This window comes from Sabethes cyaneus, chromosome 2 (genome assembly GCF_943734655.1).
Source record: "Sabethes cyaneus chromosome 2, idSabCyanKW18_F2, whole genome shotgun sequence".
Taxonomy (NCBI): domain Eukaryota; kingdom Metazoa; phylum Arthropoda; class Insecta; order Diptera; family Culicidae; genus Sabethes; species Sabethes cyaneus.
Window position 1 is genome coordinate 180,489,832 of NC_071354.1, and position 27,343 is coordinate 180,517,174.

The following is a 27,343-nucleotide window of genomic DNA, read 5'->3' on the forward strand; positions in this document are numbered from 1 at the left end:
GCTACGAAAGATAATGATTAGATTTCAAAATTTTACATAAACTTACTTCAATTGTCAATCCTTGTTATGCACTACATTTTTTTCTCAATCAAAACTTTCGTTACTTTCAAAAACAGGGTACATCTATTTACGTCAGATTGTTTACTCCCTTTTCGTCACCGGTAGCAACACGCGAGAATCATTCCGTTATCGCTTGTCCCTTTGGTGCTAGCTGCCTTGCTCGTGAGAATGCTGCAGTTGCCAGAGTCCGCTCTGCTCAACTATCAAAACAGCCCCGAGTACTCTATGTTTGCCAATAACAAAACTATTGAAATAATATAAATAGTAGATCGATCCGCAGCCTCCCGCCAATCGAACTCAAATCGCCCAAAGCGAAGGACCCGAAGTTAAGGAAAAAAGGGAAACAAAAAGGAAAATTTTTAGTAGGCTGCTGCATTTAAAAGTGAACGGAATATTGTGCGCGAAAAACGTGAAGTTTTAATTGCAAAATAAAACGCTGTGATAGGTTTATTGTGTCATTATCATTATTGTTTGTCAACATCAGCATGACTTCCTATAACGATTGTAAGCTGAATTTCGGACGAATGTAAGTAACTGTTACAAACAAACCTGTGACACACTTTCCACAACGCGTAAGCAGCACGTGACGTGGAGTCTTAAACTCTTATTTTATATACTAGAATTTTTAACTTTGTTATCTCTGTATTGTGAAACAATGCTATAAAAAAGTGTTATCTTCTTGAGCTTCAATAGAACTGAACCCAAGTAACAATTTGGGTTTTATTACACTCTTATGATGGTATTTAAAACCAAAAATGGTATGGAAGACCACCACAAGAGCACAATAAAACTCACATTGTTGCTTGGGAAGTTTACTCCACGATTGGATTGGAATTGTAAAAACAAAAAAGTCTGTGTCTGTGACATTTATTTTCTATAAATTTTGCTAAGTTTGTAGCCTTCAATGCATACCTTACGTTGTTATTTTTTCACCGAAGTTGTTATTTCACTGAATTATTATTTTTTAACCGAATCTAGTCAAAAAGAAAAACCACTTCGAGAAATTCTTTTGAACTGTATATGAATAGCAACGTGCCCACACATCATATTTCAGAGTCCATACGATACAGTCGAATGGAAATAACTATGACAGATGATGCACGAGTAGGCTTTCTGGCTTTTCTGATAGAAATCAAAGTGTTAGAGGATCGTTTTGTGGGACTTCTCGATTCCCTTCCCCCGAATCACCCAAACGGGATTAAACCAACTGTCCTGTATGGTATGTGATCAAATATCTAATTTTGGTGGTCTTATTCAGCTGTAGGCTTGTTGGAGGTTATAGAAAAGCATCGTCGTGTTTTGCGTCATGCTGAACTGTGTCTGCCTGTGAAATCATAAGAGACATTCCGAGTTGAGTTTTCGCATACAACGCAATGTCACGATTGGCATGATAAAAACATAAACATTTTTGTAATATTTCTTTTATAAATTTGGCCTAGGATTGCTATTTTGATTTAATTCTACATACTAATTATTATCGTACACAAACAGTAGTAATAAATGTTTTATAGTATTGGCCTAAATCGTACCTTATTTCAATCGAAATTTGTATAATTGCGTATATTACTAAAGTATTTAGAAACAATATAGCACCGTCGTCGTTAATCAATTGTATGTCGTGCAGAATGTTCCGGAAGGGAAACAATTAATAGCACTAGTGACCGCCTTCCTATCTACCTCACTAATCAAAATATGGCAAGATCGCGTATTTTTCTTACCCTGGGAACAAACGTCCATATTTACAAAAACATACGATTATTGTTGATGTGACTAGGCGCGATGCAAGGTTTGCTGTAAACAACGCCACCAGCAACCGAAACTAAGCCCCCTGTGCAGTTAGTTTAAGTTCATGTGCGAAGCGCGCCGACAGTTTGACTGATTGTCTTATCAGTTTTCAGATGATGACCAGTGGACGGACGGTAACTAAAAGCTAATAATCCGCATTTTATGTTCAGTCGCTTTGTTTCGTACTTAACTAAGTGTGTGATCAATATCATTCAACCAACTCAAACAATTAATATTCAGTAGTTTCCAATAGAGTAAACATATGTTTTAATGGAAGCATTCACCCAGAGATTACGCACTACTGCGTCCAGCTGGACAGCGAAAGTACTTTTTTCTAAAATGACTCGAACTGGCCGTTCTATATTGGAGCTAGCTCTATATTTGGATTTCCTGAAAGGTAGAAGGGTTTCCTTTCAATAGTGCGAGCAAAAATTAGTCTTATTTTATATTTTTGAAGCTCAGTACAATTGAGGGGTTCGTAGCTAGGTGTCATTTAAGTTACCATATTAATATCACCAAATTTAAACTTATCGAAATGGTCATTCTTCCTTTCAAATCATTTTTATACTCCAAAAGACAATTAAATTCTCATTGGTTCGTACTGGTATTGCAGCTATTGAAAAATATATTAAAGTAGGTAGAGGTAATTATTTTTTATTGGTCTATCGCTTGAAACTGGCGCACATCTGACGCACGCAGGACGACGGGGCACACGCGCGCACGCAAGTGCAAACAAAAAGCAACAACAGGAACTAGAGTGTTATCACCATCCATCCTTCGGCGTGTGCTGCTGCTGGCGCTGATTGGACCCTCAGCTGAGTCGAGTCGTCTTCATTTTATGTCATTACCAGTCCCATGGACTGTCAAGGTAACCAACAACCGACCGACTACCGGATGATAGCCCACAAATTATGCTAATTTTCTTCCCAGTTCGGTGGGACTCGCAGAATTCTCGATGTGGTTGGTAACTGAAAATGTCGGAATCTTAACTTGCGGTTAGAAGGAAACAAGAGGTGTGTTTCTAGAGGCCATCTGTTGATGCCACAAATCGGTCCACGAGCGACAAAACCTGATTCTTTGGAATGAAACAAAATACAAGATAGAATTCAAACGAGTTTTCAGTTGTCTTCCTTAAAGCGCCAGCGAAAACGGCTGAGATAACTGAACGCAGCTAACGCTGATTGATGTCGTATCAACTTGTTCACTCAAAATTATGGAAAAATGTTTGGGGGCCGGTTCGAGCAGGTTTTGGCTGCCGATTGTGGATTGGTGCTTTTGCTCTCTCATTTGAATTTATGTTTGTTACAAGAGAGAGGACTCCGGCACAAAATTTAGTTTGAAAATTTGATTCAAAATCCTTTTGTTATTTGTACTGGTAAAGGTTCTAGTACTATCTCTTCAGTAACTATTACTGTCGTTTCATATGATTTCTGTTCAACTTACTAATAACAACTAGTAAAGTTTAAAATTAAAAGCGCGGTTTAGCCATTCGGTCAATGCCAAAATAGAGCAAACTATTGGTTACAATGGAGGTTCATAAATCTTGTGTTTGAAATAATTTATTAGAATTTATATAGCAAAATTTCGCCTCCCTGTTGGCTTCAGGGTATGATGCTAATCTAACAAGCCAGTCGTCGTGTGTTCGAATCTTGGCTGGGCGGTTCTGCTAAAGTCAGTAGGATCATTGCACTAGTCCCGTAATTGTCGGGTACTCTAACAGCCGGCTGCGAAGTCTGTCTAACTTAGAAGGCGCGTCGTGTTTTTTAAGCCTCCTAGACTTTGGTTTATATAGGAAAACTTATCAACCAAAGTACCCGACCGCTGTTTTGCTCATACTGAAAATTAAAGTAAATGGTAAATGCTAATGATATACAGTCATTCCACAATTATGGGTCACTTAACGAGTCGTCGCACTACAAAATAAATTATTATCTATTAAGCAAACCGTTTGCCACAACAAAAATATATTACATGCATATATTTTGATTGTCATATATTTGATTCATTATTTCAAACATGTTTTAGCTAGTATTTTATCTTTAAATTGTATAATTTGAGAAAAAAGCGCGGATCTAACTAAAACCACAATTATGGGTCAATTTGGTACATATTAGTAGTCACTCAATAATAATACGCCTAAACGGTGGAGGAACGTGTGGTTTGGGATTATTTTGAATTTTTCTCTACAATTGTCATTCCTAATTTAATTTCGGGGAATTATGGTCCAGATACGCTCGTGACTTTTATTGCAAAACTTAGCTTGCTCAAAACCTCTGTTATGATTTGAACGCTATTATTTTTTATTGTTGAAGCTTTAAATTCGCCTCATGGATGAAAAAATTGTTGAATTGGACTATACTACTTTTAAAAGATAGTGATGGACTTCTTTTTGTCAATATCATCATCTTACGAGAGTTTTGTAGTGCCCGAAATCCGAACAAAACAAAAGGAAATCAGGGGTGACATTGCGATTCTCGTTTCGAGAGATTTTGGTTCGTTTCGACCACGTTAAACGAATGAGCGAAACGAACCAAAATCACTCGAAACGAGAATCGCAATGTCACCCCAGCTTTTGTCGTTTTCGGAAAAAAAATGTTCCAGATTTTTTTTTCAAATCTCGTGCAAGTAAATTTAAAAAAATTCGTCTCCTGCTGTCAAACTTGGACTAGGACAATTTTTTTGTGTTTGGAGAAATTTGTTTGTATCGCTGAACAGTAGAAAACGGTATCCAATATTTCTCTACTGTTTAACAAATTTTGCCGGTTTTTGTGTAGTTCTTCAACAGCACGGACTAAATGGTGTTGAACTCGTTGCTTTTTAAGAAAACATTTCTATTAGCATTAAAATAAATAAAATTTTTGGCTGCAATTTCAATGGTCCCAGAGTGACCCATAATTGTGTAAAGTTTGAAAAATTATGGCACAATTAAGAGTCACTTTTATTTTCCTTCCAAATTCCATAAAACTTATAAAACATGGATTTTTCTCTTGGAGAATACAAATTCTATCTTTGTTTTAATACGGACATCATTTTCTTTTTAATTTGCATTTGCGAGGCTTATGAATTCCCTAGCCGCACTTTAAGATGTTTACAATTCAAGCGATAGTTTGACAGCTGGATTATGTTGTAGCAAAAAGAAAAAACTCAAAACGTATTTTTATTTGGCGGTCAGGCGTACTATTCACATCAGCGAACTTTTCAAAAGGGCCAATTTGCAAAATGTAATCAAACCGAGTGAGGGTTATTTTCTGCTGGACTAGCATAGGGAAAGAAACCCTCACTCGATTTGTTTACATTTTGAAGATTGGCCCTTTTGAAAAGTTGGTGCCGACTTTAAATAAGTACAAGATGTACAAGATGAATTTATATATTATTGAAAAATCATTTTTTCGATCAATGAGGAATATTAAAACGGTAATAAACAGTTAGTCAAAAGTGACTAATAATTGTGTGTGACCTATAATTGTGGAACGACTGTAGTTAAAATTACCAAATATTAGTTTTTTTATTGCAGCCCCAGCCAGTAGATCCATATAACCTATCTGTAGTTTCAACATCCAATTTCTAATTGACGTATTTATTGTAAATATTGTATGGATAGGTTTACCTTCCCAAGAAACCTTATCTGAGACGATAATGTCCGCGACAGGTTATCAGTGGTTGCCTTTATTTCTGATTAATAGGTAATAGATAACTTTGCTTATTTTGAATTCGAAAGTAGTAGGGTTTATTTCTAATTCCCGTCGTAGTAAGTAAAGCCACTTTAATTTTCATCATTTCTTGGATGGATTCAATTAGTACTCCAAAAGTTCTTGTGCTGATTTGAGTCAAGCACACTTACCTTCCGATCCGTGCACTTTGAATTCACTAAAAAGTGATTATTAAAGCATTTTATTGAAATTACGCAACTTACTTTATTTCTTAAATTCGGCGTACCGTTTTAAAATCCGTCCATCAAAATTTTTCATTGTCCAAACTAAAAATGTAGGACGGCATGACAAATGTTATTCTGCAAAAATTTCTGCTGGTCATGCAAGTTTTCCCGGCTGCAAAATAACGACAATGCGTTGCGTGAGTTATTTTCATTTTATGAATGACGGAAATTGAAACAATTAGTCGACATTTTCTTCTTCGTCGCACGAAAAAACGTAGGAAATTCGGCTGCTAGGAGTTCTTTAATGAAAAAAGGCATTTAAATCAGCTGACTTTGATTGATCGCGTATGATAGCCAACAAACTAAAATATTGGGGAATAACTAATTTTGCATTGTGAGGCATAAAAAACGCTGATATTTTTAATAATTTTTGTTGGATAGGACGGGAATAGGCAATTACGACGAAGCAGCAACATACCCTATTAGCTGGATTCACGAAGCATTCGCAAGATTCGAAGATACTGCACTTTATCGTTATATGATGTGACCGACAAATAACTGGAAAAATAATGATTCACTTCTCAATGTAAGGTTTGAAGTTTTGCAAATGTAAACAATTAGCAAACTAAAGGAAAAATGTTCTGACAGTACTCGCAGAGAAACAGATTCCTATTTATTTTGTATTAGCTAAGTGCCCGACTCGGATAACTGTTAATGTAACGGAACATACATTCACTCTTAGTAATTTCGATTTGGACCTCTACTTACTCTACTCTTGCCAGTGGCCACCCCCGCCCATTTTTTTCAGCTACTGCCTTCTTTCTCTTGGCAATGCCTCCGCAGCCACTTATGCATCTTTTTTCTCTCCGAAGCCCCCCATAATGGAATACTTTGTTTATTTTTCCATATTTCCCCTTTTAGTGGTTCCGCTGCCAGTTTCAGATCTCAAGACTCGCATCCCAAGATTTGCACATTTGCTATCCCAACGAATAAAGTGAAACACAACCCCTTTTAATTATATGCACCTTACCTCATGCTGGGGATCACCTGCCTTTGCAAACCCCATAGTGCTGATTCCCCTATGGTAAGAAACATGTATGCTAAATTGGAGTGGAGGACGGTCAAGGCGTCCTACAGTTATGGCGAAATCATACAAATATACAATGAAACAAGTATCCCCGATTGGGAAACATTCCGAAAAATTCATGAAGAAGAAATGAAACTACAGAGATATAGATGTAAAATATTACAGTAGAGATTGAAGTTGTTACTGTTCAGCGCGATCCTAGTCTGATCGTCAAGAATCTTCTAGATTTTGGAACTAGCCGGTTCAAGGACTCCAATACCCAGTTCATGCAGATACTGGCTGCAAAACGGTGCCCTATCGCCGTCGGTTTAGTTAGCCGATTATCACCGGGTTTACTCTGCCAAGCTTAGCCTAGCTACTTATGCTACAGTTGAGCAACATTAGCTGAATAGCTACGCTTCATTTTCTAATAGTTAAATAAGTTCTAGAAAAGTAGTTGTTTCATAGTGTTGATTTTCCGAAAAACTGCAGAAAACGAGCAGTTTTCACTCGGAACAGGACCGTTGTACAGCCGTCATGTCAACTTTGCTAATGCATCTTTTGATTCTACCAATCAAGCGTTTGCAATTCATGGTTCTCCAGTTATTTTTGTATACCAAGGTGTTCAAAATCCCGAATATATCTTCGATTAGACGACTCTGAGGCGGATTTTACGGATTATGCTTTTTAGGTACAAATCAAAATGGGATTGAATGGGTATTTAGAAACGATTGTGTTTTTTGGCGTGATACGATGATGCTTTATCCGGCCGAAACACATATTGATATTGTCCATCTGCATGATGTTTTTGTAGGAACGGGATCAAAGTTTTCTTCAAACATTCGTTCTGGTACACTTTGAAAGCCAAACCAGAGGGCTTGAACCATGGCTTAGAAATACCTCTCTCGGAAATGGCAATGTACAGCATCACTTTCTGTTCAAAGTTATACATAAACTTGTATTTTATGTTCGGAGATGCATGGAATTGTAACGATCATTTCCGGGAATGTGCGTCTTCGAAAGAGGAAAGTAGCTTTTGTCGTTCAAAACAAAACATTTTTCGAAATAATTTGTTATCAACCAGTAACATTGGGATTTCGATGACGAAATCTGTCCCTCGGTAAATTCCGAGGAACTCTTGTCTTCTTTCGGCACTTTATTGAGACTCTTTTCAATGTTTTGCAGATGTACTAGTGAGTACAGTTGAACTTTTTTGCGGCATCCCGTTAGCTTACGGAATTCTTCTTATTGCAGGCACGCGAAAGGGGCTGAAGTCCTTCTGCATTCATGATTTTGACTGATCTTCCACTACCTTGCTTGCGAGTAACGTATGCATTAAAAATGGACTTTTTTCGGATGGGGATAAAAAACTAAAACAGCTAATTGAGTTTGATAAATTGCCCATGGAAGGTAATTCTAATAACTTACTTGCAAAAAAAATCTACGTCCTTGCGAGTGGCCTTCCGCCAGTTAACCGGTTCACATTTGCCATGGCGGACGAAAACATGCGTATAGGCATGTTTTTGAGTTACCTTTCTTCGTTTTATTTATCAATTCCGTCTCAGTTTTCGCGACAAAATTGTTGGAGTAGATCGTACGCTTCAAATTTGCCCAGAAAATCGCGATGGGATGCAGCTGGGTGACGGTGGGCGGGTTCACTGACTTCGATATTCAGCCGCTCAATCTCCTCCAACGATCGCTTCGATTAGTGGGCCAGCACCAAATCCGGCCAGAACACCACGTCTTCACTCTTATGGTATTTCTTGATTACCGACCGGCATACACTTCGTATTATAAATTTCCTCGTTCACTGCCAATCCGGAGCGAAAGAATAGCGGCTTTGACATCCCCTTCTCGCTGATTCTCAGCCACAGCAGCACCTTCTTGGGGAGCTTGATGTGTGAAAAGAACTTCAAGTGGGGGAAGCAATCGTCTTGATCATCTTATGCAGCCGCTACCGCTGCGTCATTGCCTGCAGTTCCGAGACCAGTGGGCGAAACTGCCGCTTCCTAACATGTATGCCCATGTTCACCAGATACTTTTTCACTGTTTGGCCGGTTGCACCGACCTCCCGGCCAAGCGCACGCAGTGTTGTAACTACGTTTCCCTCGGTCTTCCTCTTCAGCATCCTTTGGAGCTTCTTGTCGCTCAGGATCGACGGCTGTCCGGAACCGGGCTTTCTTTCGATGCTTTGATTGTTGTCCAATAGTGCCGGAATGGGCGTATCCGGCGTCCACAAAATTCTGCACGATGTCCGTTTTCGACGCGGCGGGGTACCGTTCTTTGAACGGAGTAGCTTCACTGTTTTCGCCATCACGATTAGAGTTCGACGAAGTAGTTTAGAATCTATTGTTTACACTATATTTTTACTGCGGTCAGTTTTTCGAAAATTGGAAAAAATGGCATAATCCGAAAAGTAACGTCGCGAATTTAGTTTGCGCAAGCACCTGAAAAATCCTCAACTCTCTCAACGGGACATCGGAAAAGAACTCGGAATCGTGCAGTCAACGGTGAGTCCTATGGTTAAACGTTACTACGAATCTCTGAGCATCGAACGGAAGGAGAAATGCAATCAGAATGGATGTTCTATAAGTGATCAGGATCACAAGCGTGACGTGGAAGTCTTTGGGCGCATTCCTAATGCTTCGGTCATAGATATGACCAAAAAGTTGAATTTGTCTAAGTCTTTCGTTCAGAGAGCCAAGGATTGGGAGGGACTGCATACTTACAAAGTGCAGAAGGCTCCAAATCGTGACGGATGGCAAAATACGGTGGGAAAGTCGCGGGCCCGGAAACTGTACAATGAGATGCTGACGAAGCCTCATTGTGTCATCATGGATGATGAGACTTTCGTCAAGGCAGACATGCAGCAGCTTCCGGGGCTACCGTACTTCACCGCCCAGCACAAGGTCGATGTTCTGGAGGGAGTAAGGATGCAGAAACTTTCAAAATTTGCCAAGAAATACATGATTTGGCAAGCGATCTGCTCATGTGGCAAACGGAGTGCACCGTTCATGACTACTGGGACTGTAAACGGGCAGATCTACCTCAACAAGTGTCTGCAGAAGCGTCAGCTTCCTCTGTTGAAGCAACACGAGGACCTTACGATCTTCTGGCTGGATATAGCTTCGTGCCACTATTCAAAGGGTGCATTATGAAGCAGGCACTACGAAAGTATCCTTTGGAGGTCAAATCAGAGGACGACATGAAGAAAAAGTGGGTTTCCGTACAGAAGAAGCTGCCGCCAGATGTTATACAAAGCTTTTTGAGTGGAGTTAAGCGAAAGGTGCGAGCATACGGTTATGGTATGGAAGTTGAATGAAATAAATATGCCAAAAGCTTACTAATGGGTTATATTTTATTGCCTGAAAGTTTGTAACGGATCGATCAATTAGGTAATTTTCTATAGCGTATCTTCCGTGGTGCAATTTCATGTGGGACACCCTTTAGTAATGTAATGTAATGTACACAACCAATTCTGTTTAGCCAACTAATTTGCAGCATTGAGCGCACTTTGTTTGATGAAGTTTGTAAAAATTTGGTCACTATGAATAGGTTTGGAATATGTGTGCAATTACAGAGCAGATGCGCTGAACTTTCAAGTGCAGAGATACGAAAGAGGAAGGTGTCGGTATCATTCGATACTGTTTGAATGATAAAGAGCAGGACTGTGTAGGACAGTTAGTAGGCCCCTGATTATACGTAGTTCACTGTTTAACTGTCCAACGAGATGCTATCTTAACAGGTAATCTAGGTTGGCAGCTAAGTTTAGTTTTTAATCCCAAACTTTCCTCTGACGATAAGTCCTCGACGTAAGCAATAGTCTCGTAACCAAGATGTGCTGCTTGTGAAGAAATGTGTCTGCCACCAGTGACCAAAGCAAGGGTGAGCAGGGTCCTTATGGGCTTCCTTTCATAGCTAAAAATGTTAAGCGATGTATCTCCCAAGCAGTGAAAGCCTTGCTAGAATCTAACTTATTTTGATCGATCCCGTTTTGAAAGAGAGCTGTATAAATTGAAGCGAACGACACGCTATCGAAAGCGCCTTCAATATCAAGGAAACCCCAAAGTGCCTCTTCTTGATATATGAGCAATTTCTCAATTAACGCCACAACGCAATGCAGTTTCCGTAGATTTACCATGTTGGTATGCGTGTGGATTTCCATGCAACGGAAAACTCAATGCGGATATAGTTTACCGCGATTTCCTCTATCAACTCGAGAAGCATTGATGTCAAATTTATTGGTCTGAAAGCCTTTTTCGTGGTTTTCTCTTTTTTATCTGTCTTAGGTTTGCCTTTCGGTAGCTGTCTACTTTCCACTAATTCTCCAGAATATGTCCCAAAGTGAAACTGACTCGAAAAATGTTAATAAGCTCGGACATTATAATGCTGTCCATTTTCTGTAAGAAACGGACAGAATACCATCCGGATCTGGAGATTTCATGGATTCAAAAGAGCTAAGTACCCACTTAATTGAATCCTCCGTAAATAATCGGCGTACAAGCAGATCCGAGTCGTTGGCACCTTATGTAACGACATATTCTAAAGCAGCGAGGTCTAATTTCATCGATTTTTTCTTTAACACTATACACTCAACATTTAAATAAAAGAGGAGAGGAAACAATACAAAATATACAAATATTTCTGAACAGTCAATTGTGTTGTATACAGCCAGAGCTTGTCCACTAGAATTTTTAACATTTTTGTCAAGTCATCACCAAGCGCGGGGCCCCCTGAAGCGCAAGGCTTTGTTCCACCGCACGGATTTGCCGGCCTAAACGCCGGCTCTGTTCCGATGTAGAAGTAAGATTACCTGAAAAACGTATTCTTCCGTACATTGAAGCTCAAAATAGACCTATAACGTTTTCTTCGAAAAGGACATTTAACCGACATTTTTATAAAAAAAAAAAAAAAAAAAAAAAAAAAAAACCGCTGAGGGCACTTGCTGAATTCCGCCCAATTAAGAAATATTGGGCAATTGTCACACAACAGTTGAAGACGAAAAAAAAGTGACTATAGGAACGCGACAAAGATGAAGAAATTGTGGAACAAAATGATCGCTCAGGTTAGCCTACAGAGTGTTCAAAATATGATGAGTGGTATTCGGAGAAAAGTTCGAGATTTCATCAGAATCAAATCGTAATAATTTTTTCGTTATTTAAAAAGAAAGCAGTGCAATAAATGGCCTTCATTTCGAGCCCTCAACATTTTTATTAGATGAAGATCCTTTTTGTTGCGTCCAGATATGAAATGACTTAAGCTTTATGTTAGGGTGGAGGGCAAACTGGAAATTCACTAGACATAGAATTTGAGAAAAGGCGAAGGTAAGGAAATAAAAGAATAAAACCGGCTAACGAATACGATGACGGGCGAAATAGTAGGATACCAGGCAGTGTGATAGATTTTCGCCCTCTTTTGTCTCATTCTTTTTCACTATGCCTAATTTTAGTGTGCATTTTAGGCTCTTTATCGAACGAAAGAGAAAGTAGGCAACTCCGAATTCCTAATAGAAACACCTAGAATAGACGTTATCTCTCTCGCACCGGGCGTGAGATTTAGAATAATTTCAACCTACCTGTAAATTTTGTGCAGATTTTTTGATAGTGAAGTTAGTATGGAATCTCTTTTCTACCTTTGTGTTAAGCCCTTTAATGATGACAAGAAAGAGGTTAAACGAGTAAATTTCCAACAAATAAATTTTAAAATGATAGATTTTTACCGAAGATATTATTTTCAACGCGAGCAGCGCAGCGAATTGCTAGAAAACGAGCCGATCAGCCGATCAGCAACGGTGCTAACAGGTTTGCTGTAAAAAGGAGAGCGGAGCACGGCAGTATAGTGTAATCATTTATTGTGATCGCCACTACTCTTCCATAACGAGAACAAAACAACCAGAAGAGACAACCGCCCGATTACGTGGAGATTCAAGTTCAATCAAAACACAACCTGGCTCGAGGAGAGGAAGCAAAAACAGTTGAACATAAACTGACCTCCTTGCATACAGAAACCACTTCAAATCGCCGGACTTGGCTCAGTCCTAATCAGCGGTTCACCGAGAGTGGTCGATTTCGGTCTATTGTGCAATCAGAATTTTTTTCGTAATCCTTAAAAACTTAAGTTTTTAAAAAAGTAACAAGAACAAAGAGTTAGTTAGTCATCGTTTATTCGTAGCTTGTGGATTTATTTTCCCAAAAAAACTAAACTGTACAACAACCGAATGTGCTTTTGTATATCGTAGAGCGTACCATAACGAGTTACTTGCCGAACAAGGAAGACAGCAAACTTGCTGATCTCGTCGCGTACTTGAACTGCAGTTGTGTCAGTCCGGTCGAAACGTGGGATTTGTGCATTATTTGGTGCGAACGAGCGAACGCGCGCGTGCATTACTTGAATTGAGCTGTTATCAGCTAAACACGAAACCAGAATCCGACCGGTGACATTATCCGCGTATTTGTCGGGCTGTCGACATCAGTTTTGAAACCGCTTGAAACAATGACCGACAAGATCCGTCTCAATGGAAACGGCGTGGATGTCAATGGAACCGCTACGACGACGATGATCAACGGAATCGACGAGAATGAGAAAATTGCGGGCGTTTTCTACTACGCTAAGGAAGCTTCGGGGTGAGAAACATTAGGCAGATGATTGCTATTGCAGTAAGAGTGGCGTGCCAGTGATGAATTTTATGTATCTTCAAGTTATAAGTTTTTCGAAACCAGTGTAATATTGGTACAGTTTTTCGCCAATTTTTGCTATTTTCAGCAAAGTATGACTCGAGTTGTGCAGGTACTTTTTAGGCTACACGATGCAAAAATAAACGTGGTTATTCACGTCGAATATGCAATCCGTTGTAAATTTCCATTCCGCTGGACTTGTGTAAGACTAGTTTTAGCTATGCTATGCTAAATGGTAGCAATGTGACAATTAAGTTACAATTTTAATTGTTTTTCGGAGAAAAGTGATAAATGTGATTGGAAAAACCAATGCGCATTTCTATAAATTCGATATTATTCCAAAAAAGAGATGTTACAAGTACTTGACATTCAGAACAGCAAATGCCAAATGCATCTTTTAGACTGCAAAACTGAAGAAAAATTATAATTGTGGTGAGACTGCATTAGAAAAACCGTCAACAGGTTAAACCTAGTGCTAGTGAATCCAATTTAAAATGAATTGTAACAGTCCACACTGAAGAATATTACAAATAGTCACGAATCACTCACTGCACAGTTATGGTTCAACAGTCTCTTTCAGCAGAATCAAATCTTAACTTAAAGCTATTAAGTTAAGGATTGGTCAAGGATTCTGCTAAATCAGATTAGTTTAAATCAATGTTGATCCACAACTATCGAATGCCTGTAATCGAAATAAGCGTATCTGTAAAGAACGCTAAATTAAATAAAATTTTCTTCTAACTTTTTTTCCCATTGACTGCAAAATCGTTAAAAATGAAACGTTGTATTATGGCATTTTACTGATATAATGGCTGCCATTCCAAAGAGTTTCGTACATTTCGTGAGGAAACTTTGAAGTTATTTTGTGATAGTTCAAACCCTGTGCACTTGTTCCATATCGAAAAATTTAACATCCCTACGTTTCTACAAGCGTAGTTGCAAATACTTTAAAAATGTTCATTCCGATCTTTTATATTTCTTCGGAAAAGTTGCAATTGTTTAAACAATCCAAACTGTAAAGAGTTATAATTTTTTGTTTCCGGCTTGTGAGATAGGGTTTATTTCTAATTCCCGTCATAGTAAGAAAAGCCACTCTAATTTTCATCATTTCTTAGGTGGATTTAATGAATACTCCAAAAGCTCTGCTCTGCTCAAACACACTTACCTTCCGATCCGTACGCTGTTAATTCCATAAAAAGCGATTAATAAAGCATTTGATTGAAATTACGCAACTGACTTTATATCTTAAACTCGTCGTACCGTTTTTAAAACGTCCGTCCACCAAAATTTTTCATCATCCGAACTAAAAATCACAATAATGTTTACGAAGCTAACGCACATGTATTTGTGTAGGACAGCATGACAAATGTTATTCTGCAAAATTGCTGAAGGTTAGGCAAGTTTTCCCGGCTGCAGAATAACAACAATGCGTTGCGTGAGTTATTTTCATTTTATGAATGACGGAAATTGAAACAATTAGTCGACATTTTCGTCTTCGTCGCACGAAAAAACGTTGGAAATTTGGCTGCCAGGAATTTTTTAATGAAAAAAGCATTTAAATAGATCTCAGCTCACTTTGATTGATAGCGTATGAGAGACAACAAACTAAAATTTTAGGGAATAACTAATTTTGCATTGTGTGTCATAAATATCGCTGATATTTTTAATAATTTGTGTTGGATAGGACGGAAATAGGCAATTACGACGTAGCAGCAACATACCCTACTTATTATAAAGACAATAATGATAATAAAATAATAAGAAAAGAATATAATTATGGAGCAAGATGGAAGCGATATAAGAACGGGTGCAAAAATTGATCTTTATCCGCAAAATAATCTAAAAAAAAATTATTGAAATATTAGACTTCGCGGCTGGCAGAAACTCTTTCATTATTTTTGTTTTATTCATTATTTTGACAGTTACATATTTCGCTTCCAACTAGTAGGTTCCATCTGGCTGCGAAGTCTGTTGATAAAGAAGATTCAAGTCTTAGAAAGACGTTGAAGCCCAAGGTCCTTTTAGTAGGATTCACCAGTGTCTTTTTTAAATGAAGTCGAAATTGTCTAGTGAGTCCAAAAAAAATGAGACATATTGGTTTATTTTTTTATAGCTACCTCAGTTGCTTAAATATGTATTAAACTTTAAAAAGAACATCCATAAAATTTTTCTGTAATTTATTATTAGTTTACTTAAAAAGTAATTAGATGTCTTATAGCAAGAATGAATGTGATTATAATGATTGAAAAAAGGACTATGATTAAGATGTCTAACTACATATATTCTGTCTAGGACAGAAGTAAGATAGCTTGATTGGCTTTATGGTCAATAAAAGAAAAAAAAAATACAGAAATAACGACATGCATCGCCAACTGAGTAATTATCTTGAAACTTGTTTTATACATTCAATGTGTTTAATTGTATCTGCATACCAATTTTATCTTCAGTGCTCCGTCCGAGACCACATTTTTGTCGTTTCAACTCATAAAGCCGTAGGATTTGTAGAGTTACATTGCTGTCATACATACAGTAAAATACATTACTGCACGAACATTCTACATATCTAGATTTCAAAAGTTCTGTTATTGTTGGGTTTAATGAGAAGTAGGAAATCTCAGAATTTTTGCAGAGAGAATCGTTGGATGGTAGGATAGGAATAGAACAATTCAAGTCAGGAGGAAAATCAGTCCTCTGCCACTACCGTCACTATGCCATTATCTCATGTATTCCCAAAGCCTGGCTAAAAGGAAATTTGGACGCATAGAACAATCTAGAACTCGGGACTGGAGTGTCGCAGAAAAACCCATAAAAGACTGCATTGCAGTATTTTTTCAGCTTTTAGTTTCACAGTGTTACATCATTGCATTTCTCTGGTTCTAATAAAATCTTGAACTTGTTTTTTTTTCATCATATCCTGCACAGTTAAAGATGCGACTGAATCTTCCACTTTCACTTTGAACGCATTTCTTTAGCACTGTTGACTGTCCCCCCACTTCGCCGAAGTCGTTATTTGACAATTGCCCAAAATTTTGAATGGGCCGAAACTTTTAGTTTTACGAATGAACGGCTAAACCCGTTTCTTCAAGCATTCTTCCATGTATAAAATTGATGTCATTGTTGAGGAAGTAATCACCGCTATTCTATATTTCGAACGAAAGTTCTTTCGAACGAAATTTCCGCCAGCAAAATCAAATGGGCAAAACATCTCGTTCGAAGCAAGTCGAACGAAATAAAGACTCGTTCGAAATACAGAATAGGGGTGAATAAAAGGCTCGCCACGCCTAGTTGCAATGGAAAATTTTTGACCGGAAAGTAGCTTGAAATCTATTTTCGCGCTGGTTTCGTCGTCCATTAAAATACACCCGTTAAATTTAGTCAAAACTTGCCCGTTCAAACACCTAGCATGCTTCGTGGTGACCAAATTCTACTTCAAGTGACGATTGGGATGTTACTGGCACTGTAAGACCCTCGAGCCTTCTCGAGCGAGGATATTCCGCGTTTGATAGTTGGCATCGTTCCTTCTTGCCATATCCCGGATGGAGATGCCCATGCCAGGACTTGACGCACCTCAATATCTGATTTTGGAATTTTTAACACTTTCGCCAACTTTGATCCAGACCACTCTGGATTTTCCAGGTGTTTGTGCAAGCTGTTCATTCTGTACTGCTTGTGACGTACGAGAGGCGTCCAAATTTGCTTTTAGCCAGGCTTTAATTTACTCGAATCAATTGCAGATGAGAATAAAATTTAAACAAGTAAAGCACAGAATTACAAACCAGCAACACGACTTTTTAAAAGCCTTTTAGCTTCCTCAAATATTTTGGGATGTATATTATTTACCTTGAACTCAATGACAACCACGTAGAAATTTTTTACAAGGACTTTAGTATATGACTAAATCTACTTATTTTTATTCTTCAAACTGGAAAAATTGAAATTAAACCCGAACTTTTGAAATGGTTGCACTCATATGTCATGTTCAACAGACCGCAATACAATTGTTAGTTTCCAAAATGTACTTTCAGATCCTATTCAAATCACCTGTGGAAATTTCAGGGATACCAAACAGGGCCGTTTCTTTCCATTTGATATGTAAACGACCGACATTTCTTCACCTTTCGTGTAATTTTGCGATTACATGTTGGTGGTTGATACAGAACTCACTGGCGGTGGACCTGCCGAATCTTCCCTGATCATCGTACATGCTGGTGGGACTAATTTATCGCATAATGTCCAATTGGAAGCTTTGTTCGACGATCTGGTAACAGATTGTTGGTCTATTGTCATCACCAGTTCGACAGTGTTCTATTGTCGCTTTACAATGAAGAACTTGCCATGCTTGTAAAGCAGTATAGGGAAGCCGTTGTTCTGGTTTCCTCGTGGTATTCGTAGCAGGTCGTCTTCCACTATATTCAGCAAAGTTGATTATTTGGTGTGTTCAACAACGTTGGTCAGGTGTTTGCATCAATTGATTGTCAAGATTCTTTCTTCCATCGACTATCGCCAATAGCCAAAAGATTTGTAGGAAGTTATTGGGCCGACTTCATGGAAGGTCAGTCTACAACGGACCAAATCTTCACCCTGCGGTAGATCCTCCACAAGTGTCGCGAATCACCTCCGCACGCATCACCTGTTCGTTGATTTCAAAGCCGCATATGATAGCGTAAACTGACAAGAGCTATGGGAAATTTTCGACGAAAACGACTTTCCGGGTAAGCTTACTAAACTTATCATGACTCTCGGGTGGATTGTCGGACCAATTGGAATCTCGCAGAGGACTTCGAAAAGGAGATGGCTTTCCTGCCTGCTATTCAACATTGCGCTAGAAGGTGTTATAAGACGAGCGGCAATTGAAATGCGGGGTACGGTTTTTAATAAATCTAATCAATTTATCTGCGTCGCAGAACATTTGGGGTCGGCAGAACATTTGGGGCAGTGGAAGATCAGTACACCAGACTAAAACGCGAACGGGAGAATATTGGATTGAAGAAAAATACAATCTGAGCCCCCGTACAAAGTGAACATTGTTCAAAATGCTAATTAGACCGGTTGTCCAGTACGGGCTAGAATCATGGATATTGCAAGAAGAGGAGCTACGAGCACTCGGAGTTTCCGAACGGCGGATGCTAAGCACCATCTTTGGCGGCGTGCAAGAGAACGGTGTATGGAGGCGAAGAATGAACCACAACCTTGAGTGTCTTAAAGGCGAACCTAGTATTCAGAAAATGGTTAAAGCTGTACGAATACGTTAGGCAGGATATGTTGCTAGAATGCCGGACAACAATCCTACAAGAATGGTTTTTGCATCGAGTCCAGTAGGAACAAGAGGAAGAGGGGCACAGCGAGCGAGATGGTAATATTAGGGGTGACATTGCGATTCTCGTTTCGAGTGATTTTGGTTCGTTTCGCCCATTCGTTTAACGTGGTCGAAACGAACCAAAAGCACTCGAAACGAGAATCGCAATGTCACCCCAGGTGGAGCAAGATCTGGCGAGCACTGGGTGCTCGCGGAACTGGAAACCAGCTGCCATGGATCGAATTAGATGGACGAGTTATACTACGCAGTAAGGCCAACTATGTAAGTAAGCAACAACTTTTCTGGAGAAAATTCCCAACGGGGTAACTTCGATGCCCAAAGAAACGCTAAATGTTATGAAAAACTTCTCTTAAGACTGACCAAACTCGAAATGCGGTCAGGCATTAACTACAGTCGGCGGAGGAAGAGGCACAATCTGTATATATCTGTAATAACCCAAAAAACCAGATAGGTCGCTACATTAATAAGGGGGATTGCGCAGTCTCCTTTTGTCCAGCGTCTCTGTGGTTCAAAGGTACACGGGTACCAGCGAGCCACACGCCCTGGCAGGTGTTGTGGGTTCATATCCGGTAATAATCTCTGGTTATAGCTTGGTTCGACACATGCACCTTCCAGCATTGAACAAAAGATAGGGGTCACAACGACAACTTGTTAAGCGTAGCTACGTATTACCCCCCCCCCCCCCTTCCTTTCCACTCTTTCCCCTCCTTTCCTAAAAAAAATAAAAACCATCGTTTCAAAAAATATTAATTCTCTTAAGACACCTTACTTGCTTTTCTTTCACGGCGACAACTCGCTTATCGAATCTGGGCCGACTTTGGGAGTCGTCGATCTGGAGCTGCCACTATTCAGTCGCCCCTAACAGCCGTTGTACTAGCATCCTCGTCAACAGTGCTCATCCAACGGGTACGGGGTCTGCCTCGAAGTCGACGGTCTCTGTCGGGTTCTTTGCTGAACATTGTTTTCGCTAGTCTCATATCCGGTATCCTTGCTACGTAACCAGCCCACTGTAGCCTACCGTGTTTTGTTCGCTTCACATTATTCGCATCTTTGTATACTTGATAAATTGCGTGATTCATGCGCTTGCGTTACACTCTAACTTCTAATATACCGCCAAGAATGCCAAGAATTGATCGTAGGATCTTCGGCTCAAAAACGCCAAGAGCTCGTCGGTCGCTTTCTTTCAACGTCCACGCTTCGTACCACTGGGAGAATTACCATTTTATAGAGCGCGAGTTCTGTACGGAGTTGCAGGCTACGGAATCCATTCAACATCGTCATTACATGTTACTAACGTACCAAGGTAGACAAATTCGTCAATCACCACAAAAGTATCACCATCTATCACCATCTCTTAAGACACCGCAATAGCAATATATAATCGAGTTTTTGCGATTTGGCTCCACTGTGCACTGTGCCACGGTTTGCAGGCTGATACCGTATTCTACAACTACTTAAAGAGATGCAGGACGCCGTGTTTGAGTTAGAAACTCCTATGCTTTGGCCGCATGGTTGGAGTTCTGCAGCAATATGGAAGCCGTTAGCTGATCCACGGTTACTAGGTATATTAAGATGGGTAATCACAAGAAGTCATTACAAGGTTACCAGCCTCCGCTATCTCTTTTTGCGTATCCTTTACGTGAGGTTTAAGAGGCCGAAGAACCTTCGTTGTAGCACACTCTAGGTCTCTTATACTTAGGATCTTCAGCGCTCGCATTAAGCGATGCAGTTTTCGTCGACCTTTGCCGCTTGTTCTTGGTCCTGAACATCTCGCGGCTGCCGGTCGACAGGAAGATGGCCCACTTTATGAAAGCACAAAATGTCTCCGGTGTGGTGCTCAACTATGCTGTCCTAAGTAAAGGACTGTACAGTCGATACATATCCACGCCCAAGAGGGAAAGAGGCCGAGTTTGCATCGCGAAGGTCCAACGTCCAAGTGCCCAGGTCGGTTGTTAGAGAATAGAGAGCGTGTGTAATAGAGAGAGTTTATGATTACTCACAAATAAGGCGTTTGCTTATGGCAGGGGTGAACACAGGCCATAAGTCAATTCACCATAGCATTGGGCGATACTGCGAAAAGCATCGATATTCGAATATCGATACAATTTTTGTAAAGGTATCGATCCCGTTGAAATATCGGGCGGCAAGTATCGATACCAGTGGTATCGATATCGGTATCGATACACTGACAGGGTGCAACGAAAACCACACTTTTGTTTATTATTTAGCTTAATTTTTTAGAAAATTATATGCGTGCGCTTTTACTACTGTTGATTCTCTTTCGTTCTCATACGAAATCTCGTTAGGAACGAAATAATGGCTGATGTCGGACTGGTCAGGCCTGCGGTTTTAAACTCTTTTGACCGGAAACTGCAACGAATTGCTCAGGATTGCTACAAAATTTATTAGAAAATCTAGTGGAATGATGGAAATGAAAAATAAATTTTAAAAATCGGACAAAAAGTACAAATCCGTTTTCTTAAGTCGGTAAACCGACTTTTTGCATGATTGATCGGTCACCGGCTTTGCAAGTGAAAAACCGGCCGGGCCGACCAGAAATCGACCACTCAGCCAAGCGCTAGCAAATGCTTTTATATTTTGCGTACGGTTTATGCTTCTTGATATAAATGACTTACGAAGGGAAAAGTAGACCTGACTTAGCTAGAATGCGTCGTTGAATCTGCTTACTCGTATGATTGACGGCGGTTGCCAGAGATCCCTAATTTATGAATTTATCAACCCCTTCCAGTTCATTTCCGTCAAAAGTCATTTCATGCACTCAGGGTTTCTTCACTTAACAACGCAGTTGCGGCTTCATTGACGGTCTAGCGTATCCAACCACATCCATCTTCGAGTGCCAAGACAGCTACCTCCATTGAGGAAAGCAGAGCTTCACTCAGCAACTTGCGAGTTGTCTAATTGATCGCATTTGAAATTAATTTTAAAATCGGAGCTGGAATTGCACTTGAAATTTTGCTTAAAATTGAACCTGAAATTAAACTTGATATTGAACTTGAAATGGGAACTGAAATTTAACTTAGAATTGAGCGTGGCATTATGCTTAAAATTGAACTTCAAATTGATATTGATGATCAAATGATATTGGACTTCAGTTTGAATCAATTTCAACTTGAATCTTTACTTTAAATAGAGCTGGAAGTAAGACTTTAAATTTAACTTAAAATTAAACTTGAAGTGGAACTTGAATTTGGACTTCAAATCACACTTAAAATTGGACGCGAAGTTAAACTCAAGTTTGGACCAATTCAGACTAGAATATAAAAATTGGACTTGGAATTACACATGAAATAGGAATTATAATGAGACATGAAATTGAACTTGAAATAGGACATAATAAAGAACTTGAAATTTTACTAGTAACTAATAGTGAATTGGATGTAAAATTTGACTAGAAATTATACTTACAACTTTGCCAGAAATTGGAGTTAAATCGGACTTATAATTGGACTTGAAATAGGAGTTGAAATTGAATTTGATTTTTTTTACATCGCCCAAGAAATCCGACTTTAAATTAAATTTCAAATTGAAATTGAAGTTTTACTTAAAATTTGATTTAAGACTGGAACTAGGAATGCATCTATTTTTGCAGAGTTTATCGAAAAAAAAATTAGCTGCCGCATTAATTAGGTACACCTCTTATTTCAATTTCTACGAGTTCGAGGTGGTCGGATAATATCTGCAGCAGAGAAATACGCAGAGGTATTCTTGCCGGAAGTCGTGCTTACTACGGATTCTACAAGACCCTAAAATCTGGCAAGCTTCATCCCTGTACCAAATGTACCATGTACAAAGCGCAAATAAGACCGATAGTCTACGGGCACGAATCGGGGACAATGCTCGACGGAGACTAGCCACTTTTGGACGTTGTGTGCTTAAGATCATCTTTTTTGGTGTATGTGAGTATGTGAGGTGTATGTGTGTCTATGGAGGAAAAACATGAACCACAAGCTGGCGCAGCTTTTCGGCCAACCCAGTATTCAGAAAGTTGCTGAGGCTGGAAGAGTACAATGGCCGGGACATGTGGTGAGAATACCGGAAAACAATCCCGTAAAAATGATGTTTGCCTCGAATTCGGTTGGTACCAGGCGCAGAGGTACGCAGCGTGCTTGACGATTAGACCAAATGGAGCAAGTCCTGGAAAGTGTGGGACATTCGAGAAATTGGAGGCGGACAGCCATGGATCGAGTTTGTTGGCGGAACATTATTATGCAGGTGGACATATAATATAATGGACATCGCATTAGGATAAGTAAAGTATTTTAGTTTCTCTAGCATTTACTATAAAGGTATCGATACAAATATCGTCGTTTTAGCATCGATACTGGCCGGTATCGGGACTCTCAGTATCGATCCAAAATATCGATGTATCGGCTCAAAAGTATCTATTTTTTCGATACAGATACAGTATCGCCCAATGCTAATTCACCATCAACGAGGGCGTTCGTGACTAATAGGGTGACTCAGTTGCCATATCCGGAATCTTTTCGTCATTTTTTCGCGTCTCCGGATCGGGAAGTCTATCCAAAGGCCTTCCATACAGTGAATCGTTGTCGAGGTTGAAGATGTCCTCGAGTGGACTGTGAGTTGCAGGCCTGTATGTTTGAATTGATGACGTTTATTTTGAAGCACTATAAATAGCTTCAATTCATGATAGTTTCATCCAACCCCATGCATGATGCAGTAAGGACATGAATATTTTGTAGGGCATCCTGGTACTCCATAAGGTTCGTTCGCAGCTGGTCTTCACATTAACCCTCGGCATGGGTTTCATTACACCTTAGCACAGGGGTTTATCAGATCATCCAATTCACTTTGGACGGTTTTCCATAGTACACCTGGCGGAAGTCGGGAAGCTAGTGAGAGCCAGCCATGTCGCAAGGATGCCGGACGACTCTGCAGTGAAGTCTATTGTTTTCAAGAACTAGGCACCATGATTGGGGTGCCAAACGTACTAGATGACTCGACTAAGTTGAAGCTGACTTGCGATTGTCGAGATGCTCAATAAATTGGCGAAAAGTAGCTCTGGACCGAGTACAGCGGCGATAAGTTCTTGATACAGCTGAACAGCTGAATCTAAACCACTAAAGAATGAATCAGTTGGCCTCGAGGTACGAAGCTGGCCTAACAAACCAGTCGTCCTATGTTTAAATCTCAGCTGGGAGAGGCGGTTGGAGTCAACAGGATAGTAGCACTAGCCTAGCAATTGTTCTATGCTGCGAAGTCTGACGAATATGAACACAAGGATTTGTTGGGATGGTTGCACCGACGAATTTGATATGATGGCACATTTTATGAGCTAGCCTCGTATATTTAAGTCGTGGTCCACGCTATCGTAGACCTTTTTCGGTGACTGCCAAATCCTGAATATTCTATTCTTGCCGAAATGTCACCTTTATATGAAAACTATTTTCGCCGTGACAATGTTTGCTGTGATCATGATTAAAGGGCTACTCTGAAGTCGCCCTCTTACTTATTATCAAATTTCTCTATTTATTAATACGAATCAAAAGAAAAAAAGAAATCTTTTTTCTATGTGAATCAACTCGCTGAAGGATTTCTGATCCATTGAGAAATAAAAGAGTATACAACGTTTAAAATGTGACCAGATTTTACTTTTTGGATTGTGATTTTACATCCTTACCTTTCCAAAAAATTTCAAGCGCATGAACAATGTTTTACTATACCGAATTTGAGAAAACCGACTTACAAATTATTAAGTCGGATAAATTCTTCGCTGGCGCTATTCACGTTGAATGCAGTCGAAAACTGCCAACGTCATTCATTGACAGACAAATGGAATGCACTATGATAAAAGCTATTTCGCTTTAACCAGACATTCCTTTACCATCTAACATGATGGCACTAGCAGGATGCTTATCTATACGTAAACGTACCTACCTCATAGATAGATAGAATGCTGCACAAAAGCAACAAGCACCGAGAGAGAGGCTCGACCATGTGTTAATCTGCTGCTGCCAATCTGCGCTGCGCAGGCAACGTCAGTCAGTTTATTACATTATATGAGTGAAGATAAGAAAAACCGATTAATCACCTCTTGATGATGGGCCGATGATGGAACTTTTTTATGCAGAACAACAACACACCCAATAGTCGCTATTTCCCACCGAAGGCATAATCAAAAGCGGTCCAATCATTCGAGAAAGCAATTTAGATTGACCCCTGGGCCCAATCGGGTTCATGTTTAAACAAATTCACAAAAAATGGGATATTGTGCGCTTCACGAAATGATAATCCAAAATTTTACAGTTTTTTTGTTTTTGGATGTGTGACTGTGGTGGTTCTCCCATGAAAGCTGGGCACTTTATAACGTGATCGCTGATCGGAGATCAGCTAATAAAGTGTAGATCATAAAACCATTGCGTTTAATTCGGAAATGACTTTTTTTCACGAATAACCTACATGATGATAGCGCATGGTGTAAACATTAGAATTTTGGAAGGCTGTGAACACGAGTTAAGTCAATATTTTACTAACCTCTGCCCGGTTCAGTCTAATCTCCGGTCACAGGGGACAGCAAGAAATTGATAAGAAGGTATCTGCGCCTTTCAATTTATGCGCAATTGGACAATTTACGACTTGTTACCAGTGTCTTCCATTTACACATAATAACAGAAGCTGACTCAACTGTTGTTATGGGTTGAAATAATCAGATCATCTACCGTACTGTACCATATATAGCTTGTTTTTTCAATTATGTTTAGTAATAAACAAAAAAATACAATTATATCGAGATGTTAAAAAAATCTGCCCTAATTAAACCTATTATTCGCAGCTAGGTAGAACAGTTTATAGGACTGACCGGCTGACTCATGCGACAGTAAGCACTGTTGATAATTATTTAACATACGCTGGTCGTGTTTAAGATGCAAACAACCGCATTCCAATCACGTGCTTACTGCACGTTAATTAAGCCACTCGCTGCTAGGTTGACGCGCACTCATGTGTACTACATATGTTTCGAACTGTTTTCAGGTACACCTATGACACGCTACAGGAAATTGCTAATCACCTGCTAGGGCGTACTAAGCTCCGGCCTAAGATCGGAATCATCTTGGGCACCGGGCTGGGGTCGTTGGCCAATCAGCTGACCGATGCGGACTACATTGACTACCAGACGATTCCGCACTTCCCTGTGTCCACGGTGGAAGGTCACGTGGGCCGGCTGATCTTCGGTTATCTCAAGGGTGTTCCAGTCATGTGCATGCAGGGGCGGTTTCACTACTATGAAGGCTACCCACTTGCCAAGGTTTCTTATGAACATTGAACGCAGCATCAACTGATCTAAAACCCGTTATGTTTATCTAATTTCAGTGTTCCATGCCGGTACGTGTGATGAAACTGGTTGGATGTAGTCATCTGATTGCTACCAACGCCGCAGGCGGCCTGAATCCAAAGTACAAAGTAGGTGACATCATGTTGATGAAGGATCACATCAACATTATGGGTTTCGCTGGGAACAATCCTCTGCAAGGTCCAAATGATTCTCGTTTCGGACCGCGGTTCCCCAACTTGGTCAACGCTTACGATAGCAAACTGCTTAAGAAGGCCAAACAGATTGGCCAGGATATTGGTTTCGAGAATAGCTTGCACGAGGGAGTGTACATTTGCTTGGGTGGCCCGAACTTCGAGACCGTGGCCGAGCTGAAGATGCTTCGCATATGGGGCGTTGACGCTGTGGGAATGTCCACGGTGCACGAGGTGACTACCGCTCGGCACTGCGGAATGACGTGTTTTGCGTTCAGCCTGATCACGAATATCTGCGTGCCGGAATACGACGACGAGGAAACGCCCTGCCATGATGATATCGTTTGTATTGGCCAGAGGCGAGAGTCTACACTAATCGAGCTGGTACAGCGTATGGCCAAGCATATCCACATGGAGCTGAAGCAGTAAAATGGTGAACGCGAATTCTCTCTATTTAAACGTCACGAAAGTCTTCATAATTAGGACACTGAATACTGGCAAGTATTCATCCAGTTTACATTGTTTTAAGATTCAGTCAGCATAAGAGAAATAATTTTTCAAACTGTATGTATGATAATGCTAATATTAATGGTAGAATAGTATTTGTAACGAAATTACATCAACAAATATACTATTATATGCATAAACAGTCTCATGGTTTAGAGTTCACGAGATGCGAACTAATGTATTTTTAGCAAATAAGACCTTTACATTGTTGAAACAAGAAGAAAACCAAAAAGCAAGGTTATATGACTGTAAAGTGACTCTACAGTGCAGTGACCAAAATTCTAACATAAAGGCTGAAACGGCCAAAAATTGGACAAACATGATGATGTTATTTTATAAATGACTTATGTTATTTTATAAATGATCAAACATTATTTCTTTTTGAGGTTCAATGATTAAAAAATACTGAAAAACTACATCGATTAAACAGCCTTCTTGTTGGTTTCGACATACGACGCCGTCCAAACAAGCCTGCCGTCGAATGTTCGAATCTCGATTGAAAGAGGCCGTTAGAGCTCTGAGCAGGACCATAGCGCAATAGCTCCGTAACGGTC

General features: G+C 39.7%; 1 protein-coding gene across 2 annotated transcripts; it reads left to right on the forward strand.

The window, feature by feature from the left end:
• The first annotated feature begins 369 nt into the window (after window positions 1-369).
• On the forward strand, window positions 370-27,118 carry LOC128734232 (purine nucleoside phosphorylase). 2 transcript variants are annotated; one of them, XM_053828304.1, is made up of 3 exons: window positions 370-586; window positions 25,791-26,064; window positions 26,130-27,116. In XM_053828304.1, exons 1-3 carry the CDS (start codon window positions 546-548, stop codon window positions 26,709-26,711), a joined length of 897 nt encoding a protein of 298 aa, XP_053684279.1. In that variant the 5' UTR covers window positions 370-545; the 3' UTR covers window positions 26,712-27,116. The 2 variants fall into 2 exon arrangements, with proteins under 2 accessions (XP_053684279.1, XP_053684278.1); XM_053828303.1 differs by lacking the exon at window positions 370-586 and adding an exon at window positions 12,906-13,408 and having other exon boundaries at window positions 26,130-27,118.
• The last annotated feature ends 225 nt before the right edge of the window (window positions 27,119-27,343 follow it).

What these genes read in the sequence shown, in the direction of transcription:
- LOC128734232 (XM_053828303.1), top strand. Translation starts at nt 13,278, where the DNA reads ATGACCGACAAGATCCGTCTCAATGGAAACGGCGTGGATGTCAATGGA. An exon ending in TACGCTAAGGAAGCTTCGGG is followed by an intron (nt 13,409 to 25,790) that starts GTGAGAAACATT and finishes AACTGTTTTCAG; the next exon opens with GTACACCTATGACACGCTAC. An exon ending in AAGGCTACCCACTTGCCAAG is followed by an intron (nt 26,065 to 26,129) that starts GTTTCTTATGAA and finishes ATCTAATTTCAG; the next exon opens with TGTTCCATGCCGGTACGTGT.